The 22680-nt window shown below is 40.5% G+C and overlaps 1 protein-coding gene across 18 annotated transcripts in view; it reads left to right on the forward strand.

Moving 5' to 3' along the window:
* The window catches only part of TTLL5 (tubulin tyrosine ligase like 5), a 284194-nt gene that overhangs the window by 116339 nt on the left and 145175 nt on the right, over positions 1-22680 (forward strand). For 15 of the 18 annotated variants that reach the window (XM_040477756.1, XM_040477758.1, XM_040477763.1 and 12 more), the window contains 2 exons: positions 340-741; positions 9926-10113. In XM_040477756.1, the coding sequence (XP_040333690.1) occupies positions 340-741; positions 9926-10113 (590 nt within the window). The remainder of the gene's footprint in view (positions 1-339; positions 742-9925; positions 10114-22680) is intronic. The other 3 variants (XM_040477752.1, XM_040477760.1, XM_040477761.1) reach the window with 1 other exon arrangement.

Here is a 22680-nt window from a genome sequence, read left to right on the forward strand (position 1 = left end):
CCTGAAGGGTGAAAGGCAGAGGGAGAGGAGTTAGCTGTCACTACCAGAAACTTTGTCCTAATGCCCTAGCATGTGCAAAATGCCTGCTGTGGTTGATGGAGGCGGTCTCGACTCCAGCTTTTCGAAAGGACTAAAAATAAACTGTTTCTGTTGCCAGGTTGTCTCGGTAGGCAAAATTCACTAAGTTCATGATGAACACTCATTAAAGTCTCTGTCTTTCATGATTTCTGTTTTACACTAAGATTATTTTGATGTTTAAAAATGCTTACTTCATGTTGTATAGAGGTTATGTCAGTTTTTCCTAAAATGATCTGTTTTGTTTTGTTTTTGTTTTAATAGGATTTACCACTTCAGCAGAACAAGAGGCTAAATTAGTCTATGCCAATTCTTCCTCTGCTTCTTTCTCTGGTCCTGCTGCTACTCTTCTGCAGAAAATTCCCAATACCCACATGTCATCTATTGTGACAACCTCTGACCTCTCACCGGGGCCTGGCCATCATTCTTCTTTATGTCAGATTCCTCCAGCTATCCCCAGCATGTCTCACCAGCCAACAATTGTACTGAGCACAGTCCCTGACAGTGCTTCTCCCTTCGTGCATCCTGGGACACAGAACCTACCAAGCCCGGCTGGCCTGCCCCGCTGTCGATCAGGCAGTTACACCATTGGCCCCTTTTCCTCTTTCCAAAGTGCTGCACACATCTATAGCCAGAAACTGTCTCGTCCCTCTTCAGCAAAGGCAGGTGAGTGAGAAAATGAAAGGCAGCGTGCAATGTTAGCTCCTCCCCAGCCCCAATAAGGAAAAACAACAAAAACAAAAACAACGCATTCTCTTCCCTTTGCCTTTCTTTTGAAAGGCAAAGGGACACACACATTGTTCTGATGAGACTAAGGAAGTCTTGCATTTGGTCCAGTAGTGTTCATTCAGTTACAAAATGAAACAGGGCTTCTTTGAGGTGCTGGGGATACAGAGATGAATAAGACTGTTCTATATAGCAGCAGCTTATAGTCTAGTCAGGAGATTTTCCATCCCAGATCATCCTAGACCTGCAAGCGTGCTATATGCATTCTTTCTGATTCAGATAGTTATTTTTCAGTGTATTAAAATTTTTTTTAACGTTTATTGATTATCGAGAGACAGAGAGAGACAGAGCATGAGCATGGGAGGGGCAGAGAGAGGGGGAGACAGAATTTGAAGCAGGCTCCAGGCTCTGAGCTGTCAGCACAGAGCCCGAAGCGGGGCTCAAACTCATGAACTGCCAGATCATGACCTAAGTCAAAGTCGGATGCTTAACCAACTGAGCCACCCAGGCACCCCTTTTCAGTGTATTTAAAGTCAAGTGTGACCAGAATAAAATAACCAAAGAATTCTTAAAATAAGGTATCTAACTCTAAATGAAGTAGGTGGACTCATATTACCAGTCAAGTTTTCCCCCCATTTTTAATAATAGTTTCATTGAGATATAATTCATATACTATAAAATTCACCACTTGAAAGTGTGCAACTCAGTGGTTTTTAGTATATTTACATAGTTGTGCAATCAACACCACTGTCTTGTTTTAGAACATTTTCATTATCCCCAAAGAGATCCCCTACCTATTTGCAGTCTCTGCCCGTTTCCTCCTCCCCCCAGCCCTGGCAACCACTGAACTACTTTCTGTCTCTATGGGTTTGCCTATTCTGGGCATTTTATAGAAGTGGAATCGTACAGTTAGTGGTGTTTTGTGAATGGCTTATTTCACTTATAATGTTTTCAGGGTTCATTCACGTTGTAGCACGTATCAATACTCCGTTGCTTTGTAGAAAGGTAGGCTGAAGAGTATTCCATCGGGCGGATATACCTTACCTTGTTCATTTATTTATCAGTTGATGGACGTCTGGGTTGTTTTCCCTTATGGGCTATTATGAATATTGCTGCTGTGAACGTTTGTGTACAAGTTTTTGTGTGAACCCATGTTTTCATTTCTCTTGGGTGTATAGTGGAATCACTGGGTCATACAGTGACTTTATGCTTCCTTTTATTGAGCAACTACCAAACTTTTCAAAGTGACTACACTATCTTGCTGCCAACAGTGCAGGAAAGTTCCAATTTCTCCCCTCCTTGCTATCACTAAAACTATTGTCTGTCTTTTTTGACCCACTATTCTAGTTGGTTTGAAGTAAGTAGTGTCTCATATTTGTGGTTATCATTTGCATTTCCCTAATGACTAATGACGTGATGATGAACATCTTTTCATGGGCCTATGGGCCATCAGTATTCTTTGGATAACTATTCAAATTCTTTGCCCATTTTTAAATTGGGGCATTTGTTTTTTATTGTTATGTTCTTTATGTATTCTGGATACAAGTCCTTTGTCAGATACATGGTTTTGAAATATTTTCTCTCATTCTGTTGGTCATCCTTTCATTGTTTTGAAGCACAAAAGTTTTTAATTTTGATGAAGTCTAATACACCTATTTTTCTTTTGTGCTTATGTTTTGGTATCATATCTGAAAAACTATTGCCTAAACTAAGGTCACAAAGTTTTATATGTATGTTTTTTTTTTTCTAAGAATTTTATAGTTTAGACTCTTTCATTTAGGTCTTTTTTCATTTAGGTCTTCTTTAATTTTTGTGTATGATGGAGCATAAGGGTCTAACTGTATTCTTTTGCATATGTATATTTAGTTGTCCCAGCACCGTTTGTTGAAACAGAGTGTTATTTCCCTTTGAATTGCCTTGACATCCTTGTCAAAAGTCATTTAATCGTAAATGTAAGGGTTTCTTTCTGGTGTCTCAGTTCTATTACACTGCTCTATATGTCTGTCTTATGCCAGTACCAGATTGCCTTGTTTATGTAGCATTGTAGTCAGTTTTGAAATCAACAAGAGTGATTCTTCCAACTTTGTTGCTTTCTTCCATATTGTTTAGACTATTCTGGATCCCTTGCATTTTCATACGAACTTTAGGATCAGCTTGTCAATTCTGCAAAAATAAGCAGATGGGATTTGGATAGGATTGTGTCGAATCTGTAGATTAGTTTGGGAAATACCTTACTACTGGTCAAGTTTTTAAACACTTTAGTAATATCCATGTTAATATGAGTTACAGCTAAGCTATGTTTTGCAAGTAGTCAATTTATATTTCTTAATTAGTATCTGATTTCAAATGAAATGGATATTGTAATATGCAGCTTGAATCAGAGATTAAATGTCTACTAAGTCATAATTATGAATACATGCATGTATGTGTGTCTGTGCTAATTCTGAGTGGTTATTCTTGTGATTTAATCTTCTAAGATCAATAATAATAGTGATAATAATGTCTGGTTTGAACTGTTTTCTCCCATTTGAGAGAAATCCAGCAAAATTAGTGTCTCCAATACTCTGTATTATCAAAACTTAAAAAAAAACAACAAAAAACAAAAAACAAAAACCTTCCTTTTTTTACACTTTTCCCAGAGAGGGATAGGGAACAGAAGGAGCTAGTCAGTTCAAAAATATTTTTCAATTTCTGTTGTGATTTATACTTTGACTCATGGATTGTTTATAAGTATATTGTTTAATTTTCAGAGAGTTGGCATTCTCTACTTCTTGTAATTGGCTTTTAGCTTATTTCCACAGTGGTCAGAGAACATTCTGAATGGCTTAAAGTAGTAGTAGACAACAATATAGTAAATGACAATAACAGCCTGGAAGTGATTCGAGTTAAATTTTTCTGTGGTTATTGAATAGTTTGGGAATAGATTAAGATATTATTTAACTTTAGTCTTTGTAAAGATAAATATACAGTATGAAATTTCAAAGGTCACCACTAAAAGAGTAAAACTATGGAAATTCTAAACCTATGGGAAGAAGAAAAATGGATTGAACAAGCAGCTTAGAAAAAGCAAGAGAAATGAAACTTAAAAGATGGTAAACCAAGTCCCAATATGTCAAGAATCAAATAAATATAAATGGGTTGGACTTGTTAGAAGAGTGTCATATTGAATTTTCTAAAAATCCAACTATATTCTGTTTACCAGAAAGATACACTTAAAGATAAGAAGAACAAGGAATGGTTGAAAGTAAAAGGATGAAGAACAAAATGCCATGTAAATACCAACCAGAAGAAACGTGGTGTAGCTATATTATATATGCTAAAATAGACTTTAAGATAAAAATTTTCTTGGGGCACCTGGGTGTCTCAGTCGGTTAAGCATCTGACTCTTGATTTCGGCTCAGGTCATGATCTCATGGTTTGTGAGTTTGAGCCCCATGATGGGCTCTGCACTGACAGCACGGAGCCTGCTTGGGAATCTCCCTCTCCCCTCTTTCTGCCTCTCTCCCAAAAGAAACATTTTATTTTATATTATTTTATTTTTTAAATGTTTATTTTTGAGAGAGAGAAAGAGAGACAGAGCACCAGCAGGGGAGGGGCAGAGAGAGAGGGAGACACAGAATCGGAAGCAGGCTCCAGGCTCCGAGCTGTCAGCACAGAGACTAACGTGGGGCTCGAGCTCACAAAATGCGAGTCATGACCTGCGCTGAAGTTAGTCGCTTAACCGACTGAGCCACCAAGGCGCCCTTCAAAATAAACATTTTAAAAAAAGATATACAATTTTCTTATAGATACAGAGAGTAGTTACATAAGACAGAAGGCAAAGGTTTATTTAGTTCAGCTGAAAGGCAAAACAGTTCTAAATGCCCTTAATAAAATAACATCTAAATATATTAAAAAGATTGATACATGAGGAATCTACAAATCCCCTTGTCTCAGTGGGAGATTTCCGTGCTTCTATCAGTTACTAATAGACTAAACAGATTTTTTTAAATCAGCATTTGATTTTGAAAAGCATTTAAACAAGTTGATAAACTTTATCAATTGATCATACATAGGACTGTGTACCCAATAATTAGAGAAAACACCTTCTAAAGAACATATATTCATAAAGCCAGTCATGTCCTACATTATAAAATAAGACAAAATTCACAGAATTGGTATCACAGAGCCACATTCTCTGTCTACATTGCAGTTAAATTGAATGGTGATAACAAAAAGATACAATTTATAACAAATCCTCAAATTTAAGAGTCAAACACCAGGTATTGCATGGAAGTGTTGAATCAATATATTGTATACCTGAACTGGAGTTTAGTTAACTGGAGTTAACATAAAAACTTAAAAAAAAAAATTAAAAGTGTCGAAGAAGAAATCATAGTGGAGGTAAATGTCAAAGTATTAGAACTGAATGGTAATCAGAAAATTGTGTGTCCATATTTGTGGAGGGCAACGAAAGGCAGTGTTTAGAGGGAAATTTACTGCCTTAAAACTTACGTTTGGGGGCGCCTGGGTGGCGCAGTCGGTTGGGCGTCCGACTTCAGCCAGGTCACGATCTCGCGGTCCGGGAGTTCGAGCCCCGCGTCAGGCTCTGGGCTGATGGCTCAGAGCCTGGAGCCTGTTTCCGATTCTGTGTCTCCCTCTCTCTCTGCCCCTCCCCTGTTCATGCTCTGTCTCTCTCTGTCCCAAAAATAAATAAGAACGTTGAAGAAAAAAAAAAAATTAAAACAAAACAAAACAAAAAAAACCAAAAAAAACTTATATTTGAAAAGAAGAAAGGCTGAAAATTAATGTGCTGAATATTTAATTTTAGACATTATAAAGAGAACATCATAAATCTAAATAAAAAATAATGAAGATAAGGGCAAAAATCACAGAATTCAGAAATAAAGCACAGTAGAGAATATCAGCCCAAAGTTCTTTGAAACCTTAAGAAGATGGACAGACTTCTGGTGAGATTGATAAAGAAAAGAGAGAAGACATGGGTAAATAATATAAGGAATGGAAAAACGACAGAATGTACATATATTGCATTGGTGACAAAAAGAATACTGTTTTATTCCAATAAAATTGAAAACATACAAAATGGACAAACACAAAGATGTAGCTTATGTAAAATTGACTAAAAGATGAAGAAAGCCTCAACAGCCCTGTAAGTATCAAAATAATTGAAACAATAGTTAAAAAAATTCTCACAAAGAAAATTTGAGGCCCAGGTAATTTCATAAGTAAGTTCTAATAATCTTTCAAGGGGCAGATAATTCCAGTCTTCAGCTCTTCTCGAGAATGAGAAAAGAAACAGTCATCCTCAGTTCATTCTGTATGCCTAGTTTAACCTTAATAACAAAAACCAGTTGGGGATGGGGGGGGGGGGAATTGTAGACAAGCTTCATTTATGAACATACATGCAAAAATTCTAGTCAAAATGTAAGCTAGCCAAATCCAGCAACATATGAAAGAGACAGGACACCATAAACAAGCTTAGCCAAGGAACAACAGGAAAATCTAAGAACTGCAGTAGAAAATCTATAAATGACATTTGCATCAACAAATTAAAGGAGGAGAACCATATTCATCTTAGTAGATGCAGAAAAAGAATTTGATAAAATTCTCCACTCATTTGTGATAAAACTCTCAGCATACTAGGAAGAGAAGAAAACTCTCTTGAGCTGAAAAAGGCTATCTGCCAAAACTCTACAAGAGGTATCAGTGTAGGGGTGCATGGGTGGTTCAGTCGGTTGAGCATCTGACTCTTAGTTTCAGCTAGGATCATGATCCCAGGGTCGTGGGATCAAGCCCCACATCGGGCTTTGTGCTGAGCATGGAGCCTGCTTGGGATTCTCTTTCTCCCTCTGCTCTGCTCATGTGTGTGCTCGTAAAAAAAAAAAAAAAAAAAAAAAAAAAAAAAGTATCAGCGTAAATGGGGAAATGTTGAAAGAATTCTTTTTAATGTTAAGAGCCATAAAAGAATGCCCACCAACGTTGCTTCTATTTAATGGTTTACCAGAACCAGCATAGTAAGATAAGGAAAAGAAATTAAAAGCATAAGGATCAAAAAGGAGGAAATAAAGTTTATTCGCAAACTAGTCTATGTCTACATAGGAAGTGGAAAATAATCAACAGATACATTTTAGAAATAATTATTTTAGCAGTATGATGGCTATAAGATCAATATTAAAAATCAATAGCTTTATCTATATATTAGCAACAAAGAGCTAGAAAGCATGTTTTTGAAGGGTGCCTGGGTGGCTCAGTCAGTTGAGACTCTGACTCTTGATTTCAGCCCAGGTCATGATCCCAGGGTTGTAGGATCGACCTCTGTGTTGGGGTTTTGCATTGAGTGTGGAGCCTGCTTAAGATTCTCATTCATTCTCTCCCTCTCTCTCTCCCTCTCCCTCTCCCTCTCTCCCCATCTCTCCCTCTCTCCCTTTCCCTTCTCCCACTCTCTAAAGGAAAATTTTTTAAAAAAGCAAGTCTTTTTGTATTGTGGTTAAATGTATATATAATTTGCCATTTTAACTATTTTTTAATATTTTTTAAATGTTTATTTATTTTTGAGACTGAGAGAGAGAGAGAGAGAGAGAGAGAGAGAGTACGAGCAGGGGAGGGGCAGAGAGAGAGGGAGACACAGCATCCAAAGCAGGCTCCAGACTCTGAGCTGTCAGCACAGAGCCCAACATGGGGCTTGAACTCATGAACCATGAGATCATGACCTGAGCCAAAGACCAGACACTTAACTGACTGAGCCACCCAGGGGCCCTCCCTTTTGACTATTTTTAAGTATATGGTTCAGTGGCATTAAATATATTCACATTGTTGTGTAATTGTCACCACCAAGACAACAATACATTTAGGAATACATTTCGGAAAGAAAGGAAATTTCGTAAGGCTTTTTGTGAGACATTAGAGAAAACCTAAATAAAATAGATTAAATAGACTATGTGCATGGATGGAAAGAGTCAGTGTCATAAATATTTCCATTCTCATCAGATTGGTTCCTAGATTCAATACATTTCCAACCCAAACCTCAACAGGTGTGTTGGTATACTTGACAAGCCCATTCTCAACGGCAAGAATAGAGAGAACCTATGAAGGAAGAAAAATAAGGTGGAGGAACGCCTTATTATGACTTATATAAAGGTCTGATAATTAAAACAGTGTAGTATTGGCAAAGGTATAGGCAGATGGACTAACGGAACAGAGTAGGAAGTTAGAGACAGTCACACAGATAGATGGAACTTTGATACATGACCAAGATGGCATTGTACATAGGGGAAAGGGAGGGGTTTCTCAATATGTGGTGCTGGGATAATTGGTTAATAATACAGGAAAAAAATGAAATTAGGTCACTGAGTCATACTATGTGTAAAATCAATTTCAGATGCAAAACTTAAAACTTCTAGGACAAAATAAAGGAGACCATCTTTAAGATCGTATGATACGAAACAAGTGAAAACATCAACAAAACTCCCATAAATTAATAAGAAATAGAGAACCCAAATGGAAAAATGATCAGTGGGATCAGAAAAGAGGTAACACATGCTTGGCATCATTATCAATCAGTGAATGTAAGTGGAGACTACAGTGAGAGATTTTTCACCCCCTTGGAAGTGGGAAGAATCAAGATATTTCATAATACTAAGTGTCGGAGGGGATGTGGATCAATAGGAACTCTCATATTTTGTTTGTGGGAATGTAAAAAATGCCACTTTGGCATGATCACATAAGTTTGGAAATGTACATACTCTGTGATTCAACAATCCCATTCTTGGGCATATGCATAAAAGAGGTTCTTCCACATGTGCACCAGGAAATGTTTTCAAGAGTGATCATCGCTGCACTGATAATAGCAAATAGCAAATAATAGCAATAAGCTTGAAATAACCAAAATACCCATTGATGGGAAATAGAAAAAGAAGTTGTGGTGTGTTTGCAAAATGGATTGCCAAGCAGCAGATAAGTTAAGGAATGTTAGCTATACCTCACGAAGATGAATCTTGAAAGTATGGTATTGCATGACAAGAGCAAATCCTAGGAAACTACAATAGCAAGATACCACTTTCGTAGAGCACAAAACCAAGCAAAATTATCTAGTATTTTATTTAAGTATGCATACACAAACCCCACAAATACATAATTAGAGATACTTCTAAAAAGGAAGGGAATGAATGGTAAGGGGAGGGAGGTAAGGGATGTCTCAAGGGAGCCCAGGCTTGTTGCACATTAATTGGTAATGTGGTTTTGAGTTGGATAGTAAGTTCACAGCATTCATTATAGTATTCTTTATAACAACAGTTATAAATAATATTTTCTATATCTCACAATAAAGTCAACATGGAAAGTTACAGATTTTGTAAAGCAGATTGTGTATACCAAGTGATCCCAGTTATATAAGGACAGAAAGGAAACACATTATAGTGTTTCTTCTTTCCTGGGTTTAAAATTTTTTCCGGTGAGATGTGTGACTTCCATCATAGAGAAAATATGAACCTTGATTTTATGTTAAATAATTTCTTTTTACCAGAATTTCAGTGCCCCCAGATAATAGAACTCTGTGATATTACAGTTGGAAAAAGAGCATTTAAATCTGAAAGGAAAATGAGTCACTTGAAATTCTAAGAGTACTGCTGTTTTTATATCTAAATACACTGTTTTGCTTTTTTCGTTTTCCCTTTTGAGCTTGGTAAGAAGGACTGTGGCTAATTTGGCAGTAGCTGTTACAGACAACCGACCAGAAGAGTCACATAACAAGAAATAATGAGTTTTAAAACTACATTTTTTATTCATTATGATTAGTAAATTCTAGGAGTGGTTGTTCCCCACTGCCCGTGATGAAATCTTGTGTGTGTGAAGCTTTCATAATAAACAAAAACATAGTTAATAAATGCTTGTAACAACTTGGCGGTAAGAAGAGTTTCTTGTGCATGGTAAGGATTTAGTTTTATTCGTGTGAGCATTCAAAGATAGTTTATTGCTCTTTAAGTTGTCAAGATCCTTGGGATTCAGTCAAGTATCTGTTGGCTGACATTTATTTGTCATCACCCTAAGTTTTTCAGGGCTTTTGTCCGAAGTGGATAAAAACTTTTCTCTCTCTCTCTCTCTCTCTCTCTCTTTTTTTTTTTTTTAGCAGGGTCATGCCATCCAAACAAGCTGCATTTGGGAGTGGCTAAAACACAAAAAGAGGGAGAAGATGATTCTCCATCCAGCAAACGGTACAACCCAAGTATGGTTACGGCCGAGCTCCAGCGGCTGGCTGAGAAGCAGGCGGCCAGGCAGTATTCCCCATCCACCCACATCAGTCTCCTCACCCAGCAGGTACGGACAGTTGGGGGACCGAAGAACTCTTTGGTTCCGAGGATTGTATCAACAACAGGGCGCTCTGTCCTTCCCTGTCTTTGCTCGTCTCCCATATGCTGATGCCTGTTGAAGGAGGATGCGTTGGTGTGAGCTGAAGAGTGAAAGTGTTCTCTTCATCTGTAAAGAAAATAAGCTTCTGTTACAGGTATTCCACAGTTAAGTCTGCTGCTAGCTCTGATGTCCTCATTTCATGGATAAACAGACTTGAACGTTCAGCTGTCAAATACACATTTAAAGGATCTTTAAAAATAACTTCTTTCTTTGGTATGATTTTCCAGTGAGTTCTAGTCTTGTAAATCTTTTTACCAGAATGCCGTAACATTGCCTTTTACTTTTTTTCTTTTTTTCTTTTTTTTCCAACTGTACCACCTTTCATCTCATGATCTCAGGACGTGTTCTGGGCACTGGTTAATAAAGTATTCCAGCACACCTTTAGTCAACACATATCATTTGCCCCATTTTACAGATGGGGGAAACTGAGGCTGGAAGAAGTGATATAATCAAGATCATTCAGAAAGCTGAATAGATGGAAGTAGATACCAGAATTGTGACCTTAAGCTATATGTATGATAATAGGCTTATAACACAATAAAGTTAGATGAAACTTTCACAGGAACTTTGGGATTGTTTTTGCCCTCCTCGCTGATTATTCCCATGGTATTTAACCAGAAGTGGAAGCCATATCTTCTCCCTTTCCTTAATGCAAAACGGTATCAAAGTCCTCCAAAGAAATTATTATGATTTAACTCCACGGTAATATTTTGCTATCTCTCTGTTGCATCCGAGTCTTAATTAGTGGCAACTCTGTGATGATAATCAAGTCTAGAACAAAGTGAAGCTGAAAATTACTTCCACCACATGTTAAAAGTAGGCAACACACTGCTCCCTGGTGGCGCCCTGTTTCTCTGTATAAAATTGAGAACCAAAATTAAAGGTCAGGTTTAGCTTTACTTCAGCCTCATCCCAGTGTGTGAGGCTTTACTGAATTTTCTTTTAAAAATCCCTACTAGTTTGAAGGGATCAGATGAGGAGGCCTGATTTGAAATAGGAACACAGGATCCTACAAGGGCAGTGCGGAGACTTGACGGGCTGGCGAGTTAGATTTTAGTGTTGGAGCACTGGGAAGAGGGACTAGAATGTCATGACCATGGTCGAATGGGAAGGAACTTTGAAACGTGAAGTGGCTATGAGGAAGGGAGAGGGCCAAGATCCGCTACACGTTTTTTCACCGGGCCATTGACAAGAGTGTATGTTTCTAGTTTATAAATGAGCAGCTAGAAGCACCAAGGCATTAGGGAATTTTCTTTGCAGTCACAGTAAGAAACATAGCCAATATTAGTGTTTACATATTTTCAACTTCTGTCATTTGGTAAGCTACAAAGCTTGCAAAATGGCAAGATTCTGATCCTGTGGACTCCAGGGTGATTGTATCCTAATTTGAAAATCATTTCCTTCAGTCCATCTTTCTTATCTAAGGAGAACTTCAGTGCCAGTGAATTCAAAGTCCATCAGACTCCTACTCGTAGGAATCTGAACTTGCCATTAGATGTCAGTCTTAACTTTTAAAGTCTGGTAAGAGGGTAGTTGGTGCTTGGTACAGTACTGAGGGAGGGGCCGTAGTTTGTAATAAGCAGGGTAGGGTGGGAGAAAGCGAACTACACTAGCCATCTGAAGATCTGTCTTCTGCCACTGACTAGCTGTGTGACCTTGGACAGTTGACTCAGCTTCTCTCAACCTCAGGGTCTTTATTTGTTGGGGAAAATGCAACAGGGTCCTGAGGATAGTATGCAAAAACTTTTTTGTAAAGTCTAAATGCCATGTATTTGGGAAATACTGGTATTTCAGCCATAAAAGGCTTCAAGTAATAAATTACTTTAAAAAAATTTTTTTTAATGTTTATTTTTGAAAGAGAGAGAGACAGACAGACATACAGAGCATGAGCCGGGGAGGGGCAGAGAGAGAGACAGAGACGTAGAATCTGAAGCAGGCTTCAGGCTCTGAGCTGTCAGCACAGAGCCCGACGTGGGGCTTGAACTCACAAGCTGTGAGATCATGACCTAAGTAGAAGTCGCATGCTTAACCGACTGAGCCACCCAGGCGCCCCAAGAATAAATGATTTTTAATTTGATTTCAAAAAGTTAAGGTTTTGGATAAAATGTACTGTTACCAAAATGAACTTTGTTATTGAAAAGCTCAATTATGTGATCTGGCTCCTTCCCCTCAGAGAAAGCAATTCCTTAATTTGGAATTTGGAAAATTCTTTTATTCTTCTTCTAGTAAATAATAACTTATTAGAGTGGCTTCGTAAGGGCTCTGGCTCTTGTGTTTGGGGGGGGGGGGGGGGGGTGCAGACCCAAAGTGGGGGCAGCTCTGCCCTTCTCTCTCAACTTGGACCATGAAACCTTCAACGCTGTTTCAGCAGAAGCAGCTTTGTGTTCGGTAATCACTGTAAGTGCTTTTTACCTGTGATTGTTTCCAGTTCCTATTTTGTGTTTGTGGGTTTTTTTTTTTCTTTTTCCTTTTTTCTTTCTTTTTTTATCCAGTAGGATTGATACTTTCTTAATGTTTTCTGATTGTTTTGTTTTGTCTTTACTAATTTTCTTCCTTCTGCTTTTTCTAGCTTTATTTCCTCCCAATTTCTTGAGTTGGGTACTTATTTTCATTCCCTCTTGTTTGTCACTATATTGAAAGCTATGAATTTTCCTCCCAAGTGTCACTTTCACTCTTTCCCATAAGCTGATGTATCTTTACCTTGCTCTTTTGGGTAAGGTATTAAGAGACCTACTACTAAATAAGGAACACCGATGTTAAATTATTTGTGTTTTGGAAGATGAGTATAAAAAATTGAAATCCTTGGGTCCATTTTTGAAAAATCATTTTATTTTGTCTGTAATTTCAACTACCTAGTCCATTAAAGCTTTTAGTGGCATTTTTCATAAAACTTTTAATTCAAATGTGGTTTTTTAAATTTATTCATTCAAAAACATTTTATTAAGCTGTTAGGAATGTTCCGGACTTTGGTACTAAGCCACGGGGATGATATAAGACATAGTCCTTGGCATGAAATAACTCACAATCTGGTAGGGGTGACAGCCACATAAACACATGAGAGTTCTAGCATGGAAAATGCACAACAGAGATATTTCTAGGGAATAAACAGTACGACCGGAAGAGGTGACACCTAACCCAGCCTGTGTATGGGAGTGAGAAGGCCAGAGCAGCCTTCTTGGAAGAGATTGTGTTCAAAGTGAATCTTAAAGGTGGACATGTGGGTGGAAGAAGAAGGGTGAGGACAGGTTTCAGAACACAAGCTAGCGTGCATGCATGTATATATGCACGCATGCATGCATGTATGTATGTTTGTATATATATGCATGCATGCATGTATGTATGTATGTATGTATGTATGTATAACAGCAGGCGAGAGCAGCTAGGATGGAAGCTGGAAGAGAAGACAAGGGCTGATTTAAAGGAGAGCTTTCTCTGTGAAGGAACTTCTCTATATCTCACAGGTACGGGCCATAGAGACCCAGTCGGCTTTGCCTTTCAGCTGGACCACTCGGGTAGCTGGAGGAGGGCAGATCGGAGGGCGGGGCAGCATCACCCCTTTTCCTTCCTGCTCACTGGTGACCACGCCGAGGAAAAGTGACCTAGCCAAAAGTACAGAAGCAGAGTACTCCGACAGCCCCAGAATTTGATCATAAAACTCTGCAGCACCAAGAATTTACATCAGAGGCTAAGTTCTTATGGATTTGCATGGCTAGAAACAGAACCTTATTTATTAGCTCATAACAACTTTCACTACCTCTGTTATGATTTAACTTTATTTATAGCCAGGAACACCTGAGAACCTCAGACTTTTCCTTGCCTCACGAAGTGGCCACAGTAGCCACTTCAGGATGCTTGCCAGCATATGTATGCTTTCAATATTCTGGAAAGAGATAACGTGTCCTTAGCGTATCGTTATTCAGCAAGTACCTTACGCATCTGAGCAGAGAGCAGGTCAAATTTAGTTCTTTCCCTTGACGCCTGACAGGCTGATTATCTTTGGGGGATGGGATTCTTTAGAAGCCAGAGTGTACATCCCTGAAAGCAGGGTTTTCTAGGAGCATCTTTCACCTGCTGGGTGGGGGGAGCGCTGCGGTAGCTGACAGGGCGCTGGAGGAGATCCTGAGTCTCCCTTTCTCCACCTGACTCAGTGCTGGGAGACGTGTGCGTTAGCCCTGCAGCACTCTGCGCCCACGTTGCCCTTTGTGGTTACGGCTGTCCGTGAGCAGAAGAATGTGGCGAAGGAGCCCGGCTCTGTGGTGAGGAGTGGGAGGCTGCGACTCAGAGGGAGCACTGGCCCTCTCTGTGCGGGCGAGTGTGAGATTTCAGGACCAGCTATCATTAGGAGCAACTCCAGCTCCTCCAGCCTGGGAGTTTAATCAAAGGAATAAGAGCAGACCACCCAGGCGAGGGCTCCAGGGCGAACGAATGTGCTGTGTCAGTCTCTGTTCCCCAGCCAGCCGGTGCCCGGGATGTGGCCAGGCCTCCTGGAAATGTGCTGACAGATACATAGGAGGGAGGAGACACTTTCTGCTTCTCACATTTTTCATGAAGATGGAGAGTGGAAAAGAAAACCATTCCGTTTCTTTCATTTTTTGCTCCTGACCCTGATACTTTTCTAGAGCAGTTCTGGAGAAGGGTGTATGCCGAGGTGTGGAATGTTTGGTTTCCACTGGCTACTCGTTCCTCTCAGTCACTCATGTATCAAGGAATTCTCTATCATTTCTTCTGCTTCAGCAGCTGCCACAGTAGACCTTGAGTGAATCTTAATTTCAAAATTTCCAATTTGAAGGTGAAATTGACAGAGAGAGAGCTAAATTTCTGAAATGATGACGAATGTTCTCCAGAACCGAGGCGGATGGCACCCAGTTTATCACAAGGTTGGGCGCTGGGCACTGGGCACTCTCCCCCTGCCTCCTTAGCATGCCTGGACACGTTTGAACTGCTGTACATTTGGGTTCTGGTTGGGTGGTTGTTTTCCAAGTCTAGCTCCTTTTGTTCTGTATTCTTTCTGGGTAGAAAAAGTTGCACTTTTTTGTATCATGTACATTACTCTTTCCCATTTCTAGAAACAGAAAAGGATAAATAGAAAAAGCAGGAGTTCTTGAGTCAGTGAGACCTTGGACGAGTTACTTAACATCCCTGTGCCTTGATTTCCTTTTCTGTAAAATGGGGTAATTTTAGTACTGAGACTAATTCTCCTCCTCGATCCCTGTGCCTCCCAGCTCTAGGACCTAGTTGCAACTGATCCTGTTTAATTCCCTAGCTCCTCTGTGTCTCTCAAGGCTTTCAGCCCCAGTTTTCCTTAGTTCCTTAGCCTACTCTGTGGTCTCTTGTTCTAGTAACCTTTCTTTCACCCTGCCACCCCCAACCCCCACAAGCTCTTGTCTTTCCTGTACTGCCATCTTGTTTTAAAATAACATGCCCTTGGGGCACCTGGGTGGCTCAGTCGGTTAAGTATCCGACTTTGGCTCAGGTCATGATCTCGCAGTCTGTGAGTTTGAGCCCTATGTCGGGCTCTCTACTGACAGCTCAGAGCCTCAAGCCTGCTTTGGATTCTGTGTCTCCTTCTCTCTGATCCACCCCAGCTCGCTCTCTCTCTCTCTCTCTCTCTCTCTCTCTTTCTCAAAAATAAATAAACATTAAAAAAAATTTTTTTTTCAGTAACATGCCCTTGCTGCCCAGGTCCCCGACCCCTTCCCCTCCACACTTACTCTTACAGTCTGATCTTATCTCTTACATTTTGTCCAGCTCTCTCTCAGAGATTGCTAATGACCTTGGATTGCCAATCTTGGTCACCTATTTTTAATCCTTCTTCTCCCTCAGCATGTAGCACTATTATTGACCACCTCCTACCTGAAAACTTTTCTTAGCTTCTCCAGCCCTTTAGTTCTTCCTCTAAGAGCTCATCCTCCTCTTTCCCCTGAAAACTAGATTCCATTTGCACCATGTGTTTTTTTTTAAATATAATTTATTGACAAATTGGTTTCCATACAACACCTACCAGCACCCAAAATACTCAACGTATTGTAAACATATTTTGAAAATATTCAAAGAAGTATTCAGTATTCAAAAACCTATTTGTTCTTTCCCTTTTTTCTCTCTGTATTGGTGACACTGCATTTCTTGGCATTTAGGTATGGAGCCTTTGATTTATCACTGTGTCTGTTTGCGTCTTCATTCTCTGTACATCCAGGCAATTGCCAATTCTTGCTGATTCTGACTCCATAATGTCTCATATATGTCTTCTCTGTTTCACTTTCACATCTGCTGTCCTGCTTAAGACCTTAATTATCTCAACTGGACAGCTGCAGTTACCTCCCAAAGGGTCTCCTGCCCACCCTGGTCTTGGCTGTAAAGGAATCTTCTGGAATCACAGGTCTGATGATAATACTCCTTTGCCCAAGAATCTCGAGGGGGCTTTCTGTTATCTACAGTGTGGAGCCCAAGCTATTAAATGTTATTCAAAGCCTTTATTTAGAATCTGGCTCCGGGCTACTTCCCCGGCCTGTCCTCGCCCATCACACATGTTCTTGTGCAAGTCACTCAGAATTTGTTAGTCTCCACGCCTTAGGTTTTGCTATCTTCTCACGGGAAATGTTCCCCTGTTACCATGTCTAACCTTATGCATTTGTCCAGGCTCCACATAGCTGCTGTTGGTTCTCAAGCCTTTCCTGGTATAATCTGAAAGCAGCCCCTGTACTCAGAGGGCAGGGAGAGACTAAAGAAGGAGGCAGACCACTCGAGGTTGGTAGGTGGCAATTTTAATAATAGCAGAGGGAACTTACATAGGAGGCTTGTTTTGGGCAGCAAGACGAATGGCTCCCCGCACCTGCCCACCAGATCTTAAAAGCTTATAAAGAGTCGCTAACTGGGCTCAGCTATATATACCATGCAGGTGTTTTCAACACAACATCATCATCTCAAGGCCATGTCCCTGGAGCAGGCTCTAGGAGCTCTAACAGCAAGTGGAGCCCACATTCCAAGGACAGGGGAGGAGGGGCTGAGAAGCTTCTGAGTTCCCGGAGCCAGCTCACAGGTCAGTTGGCGGCCACGTCTTTCTCATGACGTTTCCAAACAGGTGCCCCTTCACTCATATACATGCCACTTCACTCATCACACTGTGCATGTCCAGATAGCTGTCTCCTTCAACAGATGGTGGGCCCTTTGGGGACAGTGTCCTTTGCTGCCTCAGAACCTGACTCATGGGTAGTACTCAGTAAATGTGCTCATGCTATTGGACTGGAAGTGTCTTGGTTAAGGATGGGGACTGTGTCCATGTTTTCACCAATTTTTTTTTCAGCTTGGTATATGGTGTGCACTCAATACGTTTTTGAATAAAGAAATGAATGCAGAACCCACTGCTGCCCCAGCCAGAAGTCCTCTTTCCATTCTCCATGCTCCTTTAGCCCCTTCCTTATTAGTCTCTCTGTAGAGTAAGCCCATCATAGTGATTTTTCATCTCTTATTTCTTATTGAGTTATAATCTATGTGATGGCAGTTCTTTCTAATCCATCAGCTAATACAGCACCTTCACACTAGCTAGGTACTTATCACATCCCTGCTAAGTTGAAAAGAATTTCTCTTCTGTATTTTGTTGGTTTCTATATTGTTTTATTTTTAAATACTTATTTTTTAAATGTTTATTATTTTGAGAGAGTGCACACAGGTGAGCGGAAGAGGGGCAGAGAGAGAGAGAATCCCAAGCAGGCTCTGTGCTGACAGTGGATGCTAGATCTCATGAACCTTGAGATAGCGACCTGAGCCAAAATCGAGAGTCGGACGCTTACCCGAATGAGCCACCCACGCGTCCCAGTTTTTTTATATTCTTTTTGAAACTCTTGCTCTTCCATGTTTCATTTTTATTGGGAGTACCACACTGCCCTTCAGAATAAAGCAGCTGACATTAACTGAATGTCTATTTTGCACCAGGCACTGTGCTAAGAACTTTATAAGCATTATTTCTTTAACCCTACGATGTGGATACTTATTTTTTGCAGATGAAACAAATAGAAGCTGGAAGGAAAGATGATTGTGCTAAGGTCACACAAGTGGCAGATGGCTGAATCAGGACCCAAACCCAAGTCTGTATGATGCCATGTTCTTTCCTTTAGTGTTTTCCTACCTCCTCCTGTTTGATTCAGGACTCTAACCTTGCGTCAGCTGAACACTGCTGCAGTTATAGCAAAGCCAATGATTGAGCCTACAAGAGAGAAACAAATTGAACTTCTGAGTTCATGATGAGAAGTGCTTCTACACTCCAAAGCAGGTTGAGAAATGTGTGGGTCTGTCTAGATGATCAGTTACTTGTTGAGCGAACACTTCATCAGATTATTTTATGGTGAAATCATAAATTTGCCTAATCTTTTGAGCAGGCAAAATTCGGCCTTCTTAATTTGCAGTGATGCAAAAAGATCTATTTATCACTGGTGGTGGCAGCCCCCATCGACTCATAAAAACCAAATGTATAAACTGGAAACACTACAAAGTGATTTGGTGGTTTTGTAAGGTTTCCCAGGAATGTCTCAAATCTTAATCTGGAACTCTTTCCAGATTTTGGAGCACTGAATGTCGATATGTGTATGTGTATTGTGTAAATGACAGTGTTCAACAGAGAGGGGGGTGCATGACAAGAGAACTTAGTGCCGAGGTACTGGGGCTGCAGAGATTCCCAGCTTTTCCTAGCCCCGTTTAGATTTCGATTAATGTTCTGACTCGTGTCTCCTGGTGATCAGAGTGTAAATTCCTTGGGGCTCATTTTATTGGGATCCAGGAGTTGACACAGGAGTTGAAGCTGTCTTAAAACACGTTGGTTGTTGTGGCTGATGATTTTATAAATTCTCAGGAAGTGGCCTTAAAAGAATGGTTAGAAAGGTAACTGTTTAAGGATGATTTTGTTTCATGTTCTTGATTGAATGTATGCTCTAAAATTTCTCTAGTGATGAGAATGATGTAATAAGTGTAGATCTGGCACTTTTGGTTTTCCTTTTCTCCTGAGTGAAGTGGATTCTGGTCCACTGGTGTTTCCTATTCAAGGCCTGCCTTTTGTTCTAGCTACATACACTAGAACAAGTCAGGAAGGACTTGCCACTTCATTGTCCTGTTCCAAATCATTCGGAGCCCCATGGTCAGGAGAACGAAAATTTTGGTAGCGTGCTCAATTGATTTAGTCATATTCTGATGAGCCTTTGCATGTGAATAACATAGAAAAAGCATTGTTCTCAAGATGATATTGGTGTAGTTCTGAGGACATTATGAATGCAGATTTAGACAAATTAATCGTCGTAACATCCTGAGTGATTCTTAACCCTTTTTGAGTCAGAGATCCCTTTGAGAATTGAATGAAGGCTATCTTGTTCTGAAAAAAAAAATGTGTACTCAGACTTAGAAATTTGCATTAATTTCAAAGGCTTCACAGATACTTTCCAGTGAGGCTCCCTCTTGGTACAACCAGGGACCCACGGTCTCCACGTTAACCTCTGAAACCTCTAAGGTAGCATATAGCCAGTAATATTGATAATTTGGCCAAAAGTGACCACTCCAAATCTATGATCATCTTTGCTTCACACATCCTTTATATTATTTCAGTGATATCCCCCGACTAGGGTATAATCTTGATGGAAGCAAGGAGTTTGTTTTGTTTTCACTGTTCACTCCATGCTGAGAAGAATTCCACCGAGTAGCTGATGAATATTTGTTGGATTAATGATATGATCTTCTGAAGCCCCATCTCTAGACTTCGCCTGAGCTATGCCAAGATTGTAAGCTGCATTGGGAGCGCTAGGCCACCAGTTGGCTCACGTGGTAGCTATTATTTGGTCTTTCACGTTGAATTCCCAACCTCCATTTTGATAAAAAAGATACATGACATTTGCAAACAGCCTAGTGAACCTGAGGTTCAAGATCTGTTTCACGCAAGATAAAAGAAAGGGAAAACCCAAAGTGCCAGATCCATACTTACTACATGATTTTCATCACTGGAGAAACATTAGAGAATGTATGCAACCCGATCTCAAATGGAGTGTCAGCCTTTTGCAGTTTCACTGCCAAGAAGAAACATAACAGCAGAGACGTTGTGCAGACAAGGAGCAAAATCTGTACGCAAAGCTCTTATTTCCCACATTTGAGAACCTTGCCCAAGGCTTCCAGACCAGGCAGAACGCATCTCTAAAATTATGCAGGGCACTAGCAAGAGCAACACTTGCCTCTCTCTAATCACTGATTATTTTATTTCCCATTATTCCAAAGCAGTCCATCCCTTGTGGTATTTGCAAAAAGAGGTAATTTGGAACCTTTAATTTCCTTGCTAGCCTTCCAGTGACAGTAATCACTTTTCCACTCACTGGTGATTCTAGCTTCTAGCTAGAGGCTGTGTGTGTGTGTGTGTGTGTGTGCGCACACGCGTGCTTGTGAGTAGATGAGACCCACTTCATTTAGTATATAAATGCTTTTGTGCCTGCTGGGCTAAGCTCGGAGGATACAACAGTGAATGAGATATAGTAATTTGTGGGCCAAGATAGGCAAATAAGCCTACAATTATAATACAGTACAAATCATGGCATGAAGTTCTTTCAGCCCTACCACTAGGCTCTTGAAGCAGTTTAGTGACAAGGATCCTTTGCAGCTAAGGGAGATTGTTTATGAAAAATAAAGTTGACATTGGGAAGTAAAGTGCAAGGTGGTAGCAACTAGATTCCAGGATCCTGCTGTGCTAAAGTGGTTTGAAGGACCTTCTTAGAGCCAGTGATGAAACACCATATAAACTGATCTTTCGGTTCGCATGTTGGGGGTAATCCCTGCCTCCTGGCATAGCCCTCTCTAGATTTGCTGGTTGTGTTTTTCTAAGCAGCAATGATAAACCTTGGAACTGTTGTTAAGAAAGGTAAAAGCCGGGGCGCCTGGGTGGCTCAGTCGGTTGAGCATCCGACTTCGGCTCAGGTCACAATCTCGCGGTCCGTGAGTTCGAGCCCCGCTTCGGCCTCTGGGCTGATGGCTCAGAGCCTGGAGCCTACTTCCGATTCTGCGTCTCCCTCTCTCTCTGCCCCTCCCCCATCCATGCTCTGTCTCTCTCTGTCTCAAAAATAAATAAATGTTAAAAAAAAATTAAAAAAAAAAAAAGGAAGGTAAAAGCCATGTGAAAATCCACCAGCCCCAGTTAGCAGAAGGCTACATTTGTAGATAAATCATATCTATAGAGAGCATCTATAGAAATGGAGAATGTGGTCTGCTATGTATGGAGATTGTCTTGTCCTTCAGGAACTGATGGCATATGCATACACAGAGGCAGAGACCAGTTGATGATTGATGGGCTCGAGAGCTCACGCTGGATGCCGGCATCTTAGGTTTTTTTCATTAACCTGTGTTGTCTTTCCAAATATCTACTAAAACTTCACCATTCTTAAATATCAGTCTGTTTGATTTTGTTGTTCCATGGTGGAGCTGGAAATTACTACCCATGTGGTCATTAAACACTGATTTAGGGCAAACTGTGGCTGAAATCTAGGATTCCATAGTCACCACCTTGAGGTTCAGAAGAAGATGCCCAGAGAGTATTCTTCAGGCCAGAGCCACCTCTTATTACTATTTTTGGTTCCAGACTCCTGACTGGAATTCCTAGCTTTGATGACTTGGGCTAGATAGTGTATGATCCAATGACTTCTTTTGCCCACCAGGCCTCAGGCCTAGACCCAAGCCATCTAGTCAGACCTTTCCCCCCAGGCCCACACCCTAATCTTGATCATCAAACCATTCTACTGTTGAAGAGAGGCATGGCAAGATAATCTACGGACAGGCATACTTGCACTAAGGCCCACTCTTTGACCATCCCTTCTTAAAATGCCAGGCAGCACCATCTTGCTTTGCCAGCTGCATGGGAAGATGTATCCAAAAGAGGGCTGATCCAAGAAGAAACCACGAACAATGAACACATGAATTTAAGAGTGTTTATCGGCAGATTACAAAGCAGGTCTCTAGCTCCGTGGTCCAGCGCTCCTGAGCCTAGGAAGGAAGTGAGTAGAGGCCAGCAATGGCGTGTCCTGCATCCCGACCTCAGTACCTCTTGCCTGACTACCGTGGCTCTCGATGAATCTTAGTTTTCCTTAATAGCTCCTTTCTCCCCAGCCCATGAAACAGCACTAGATTTGTCTACCCACACCACGATTCTGACATAGCACTACTCTATCAGAACCCTTCAGCAAGCTTACTGTTACCTCTTAGATTAAGAGCCAGATGTTTAGTCTGGCATTCAGTGACCTCCCCAAGCCATTTTTTTCTTTCTGTTCCTATCTTTTATTGCTCTGAGATTTAGCCAAATTAGACTGCTTCCTATTTCTCAGACATTCTTCCTGCCTATCTGTTTCTGCATTTTGACTTAACGCTTTTTCCCTCTAGGAACCACCACCATCCCACCACCCCCACAGCAATCCTACTGCCTATCCTTTTAGGCCCAGCTCAGATGTCTTTGAATTTCCTTAGCAT

This window comes from Herpailurus yagouaroundi, unplaced genomic scaffold (genome assembly GCF_014898765.1).
Source record: "Herpailurus yagouaroundi ecotype Mexico unplaced genomic scaffold, PumYag 141, whole genome shotgun sequence".
Taxonomy (NCBI): domain Eukaryota; kingdom Metazoa; phylum Chordata; class Mammalia; order Carnivora; family Felidae; genus Herpailurus; species Herpailurus yagouaroundi.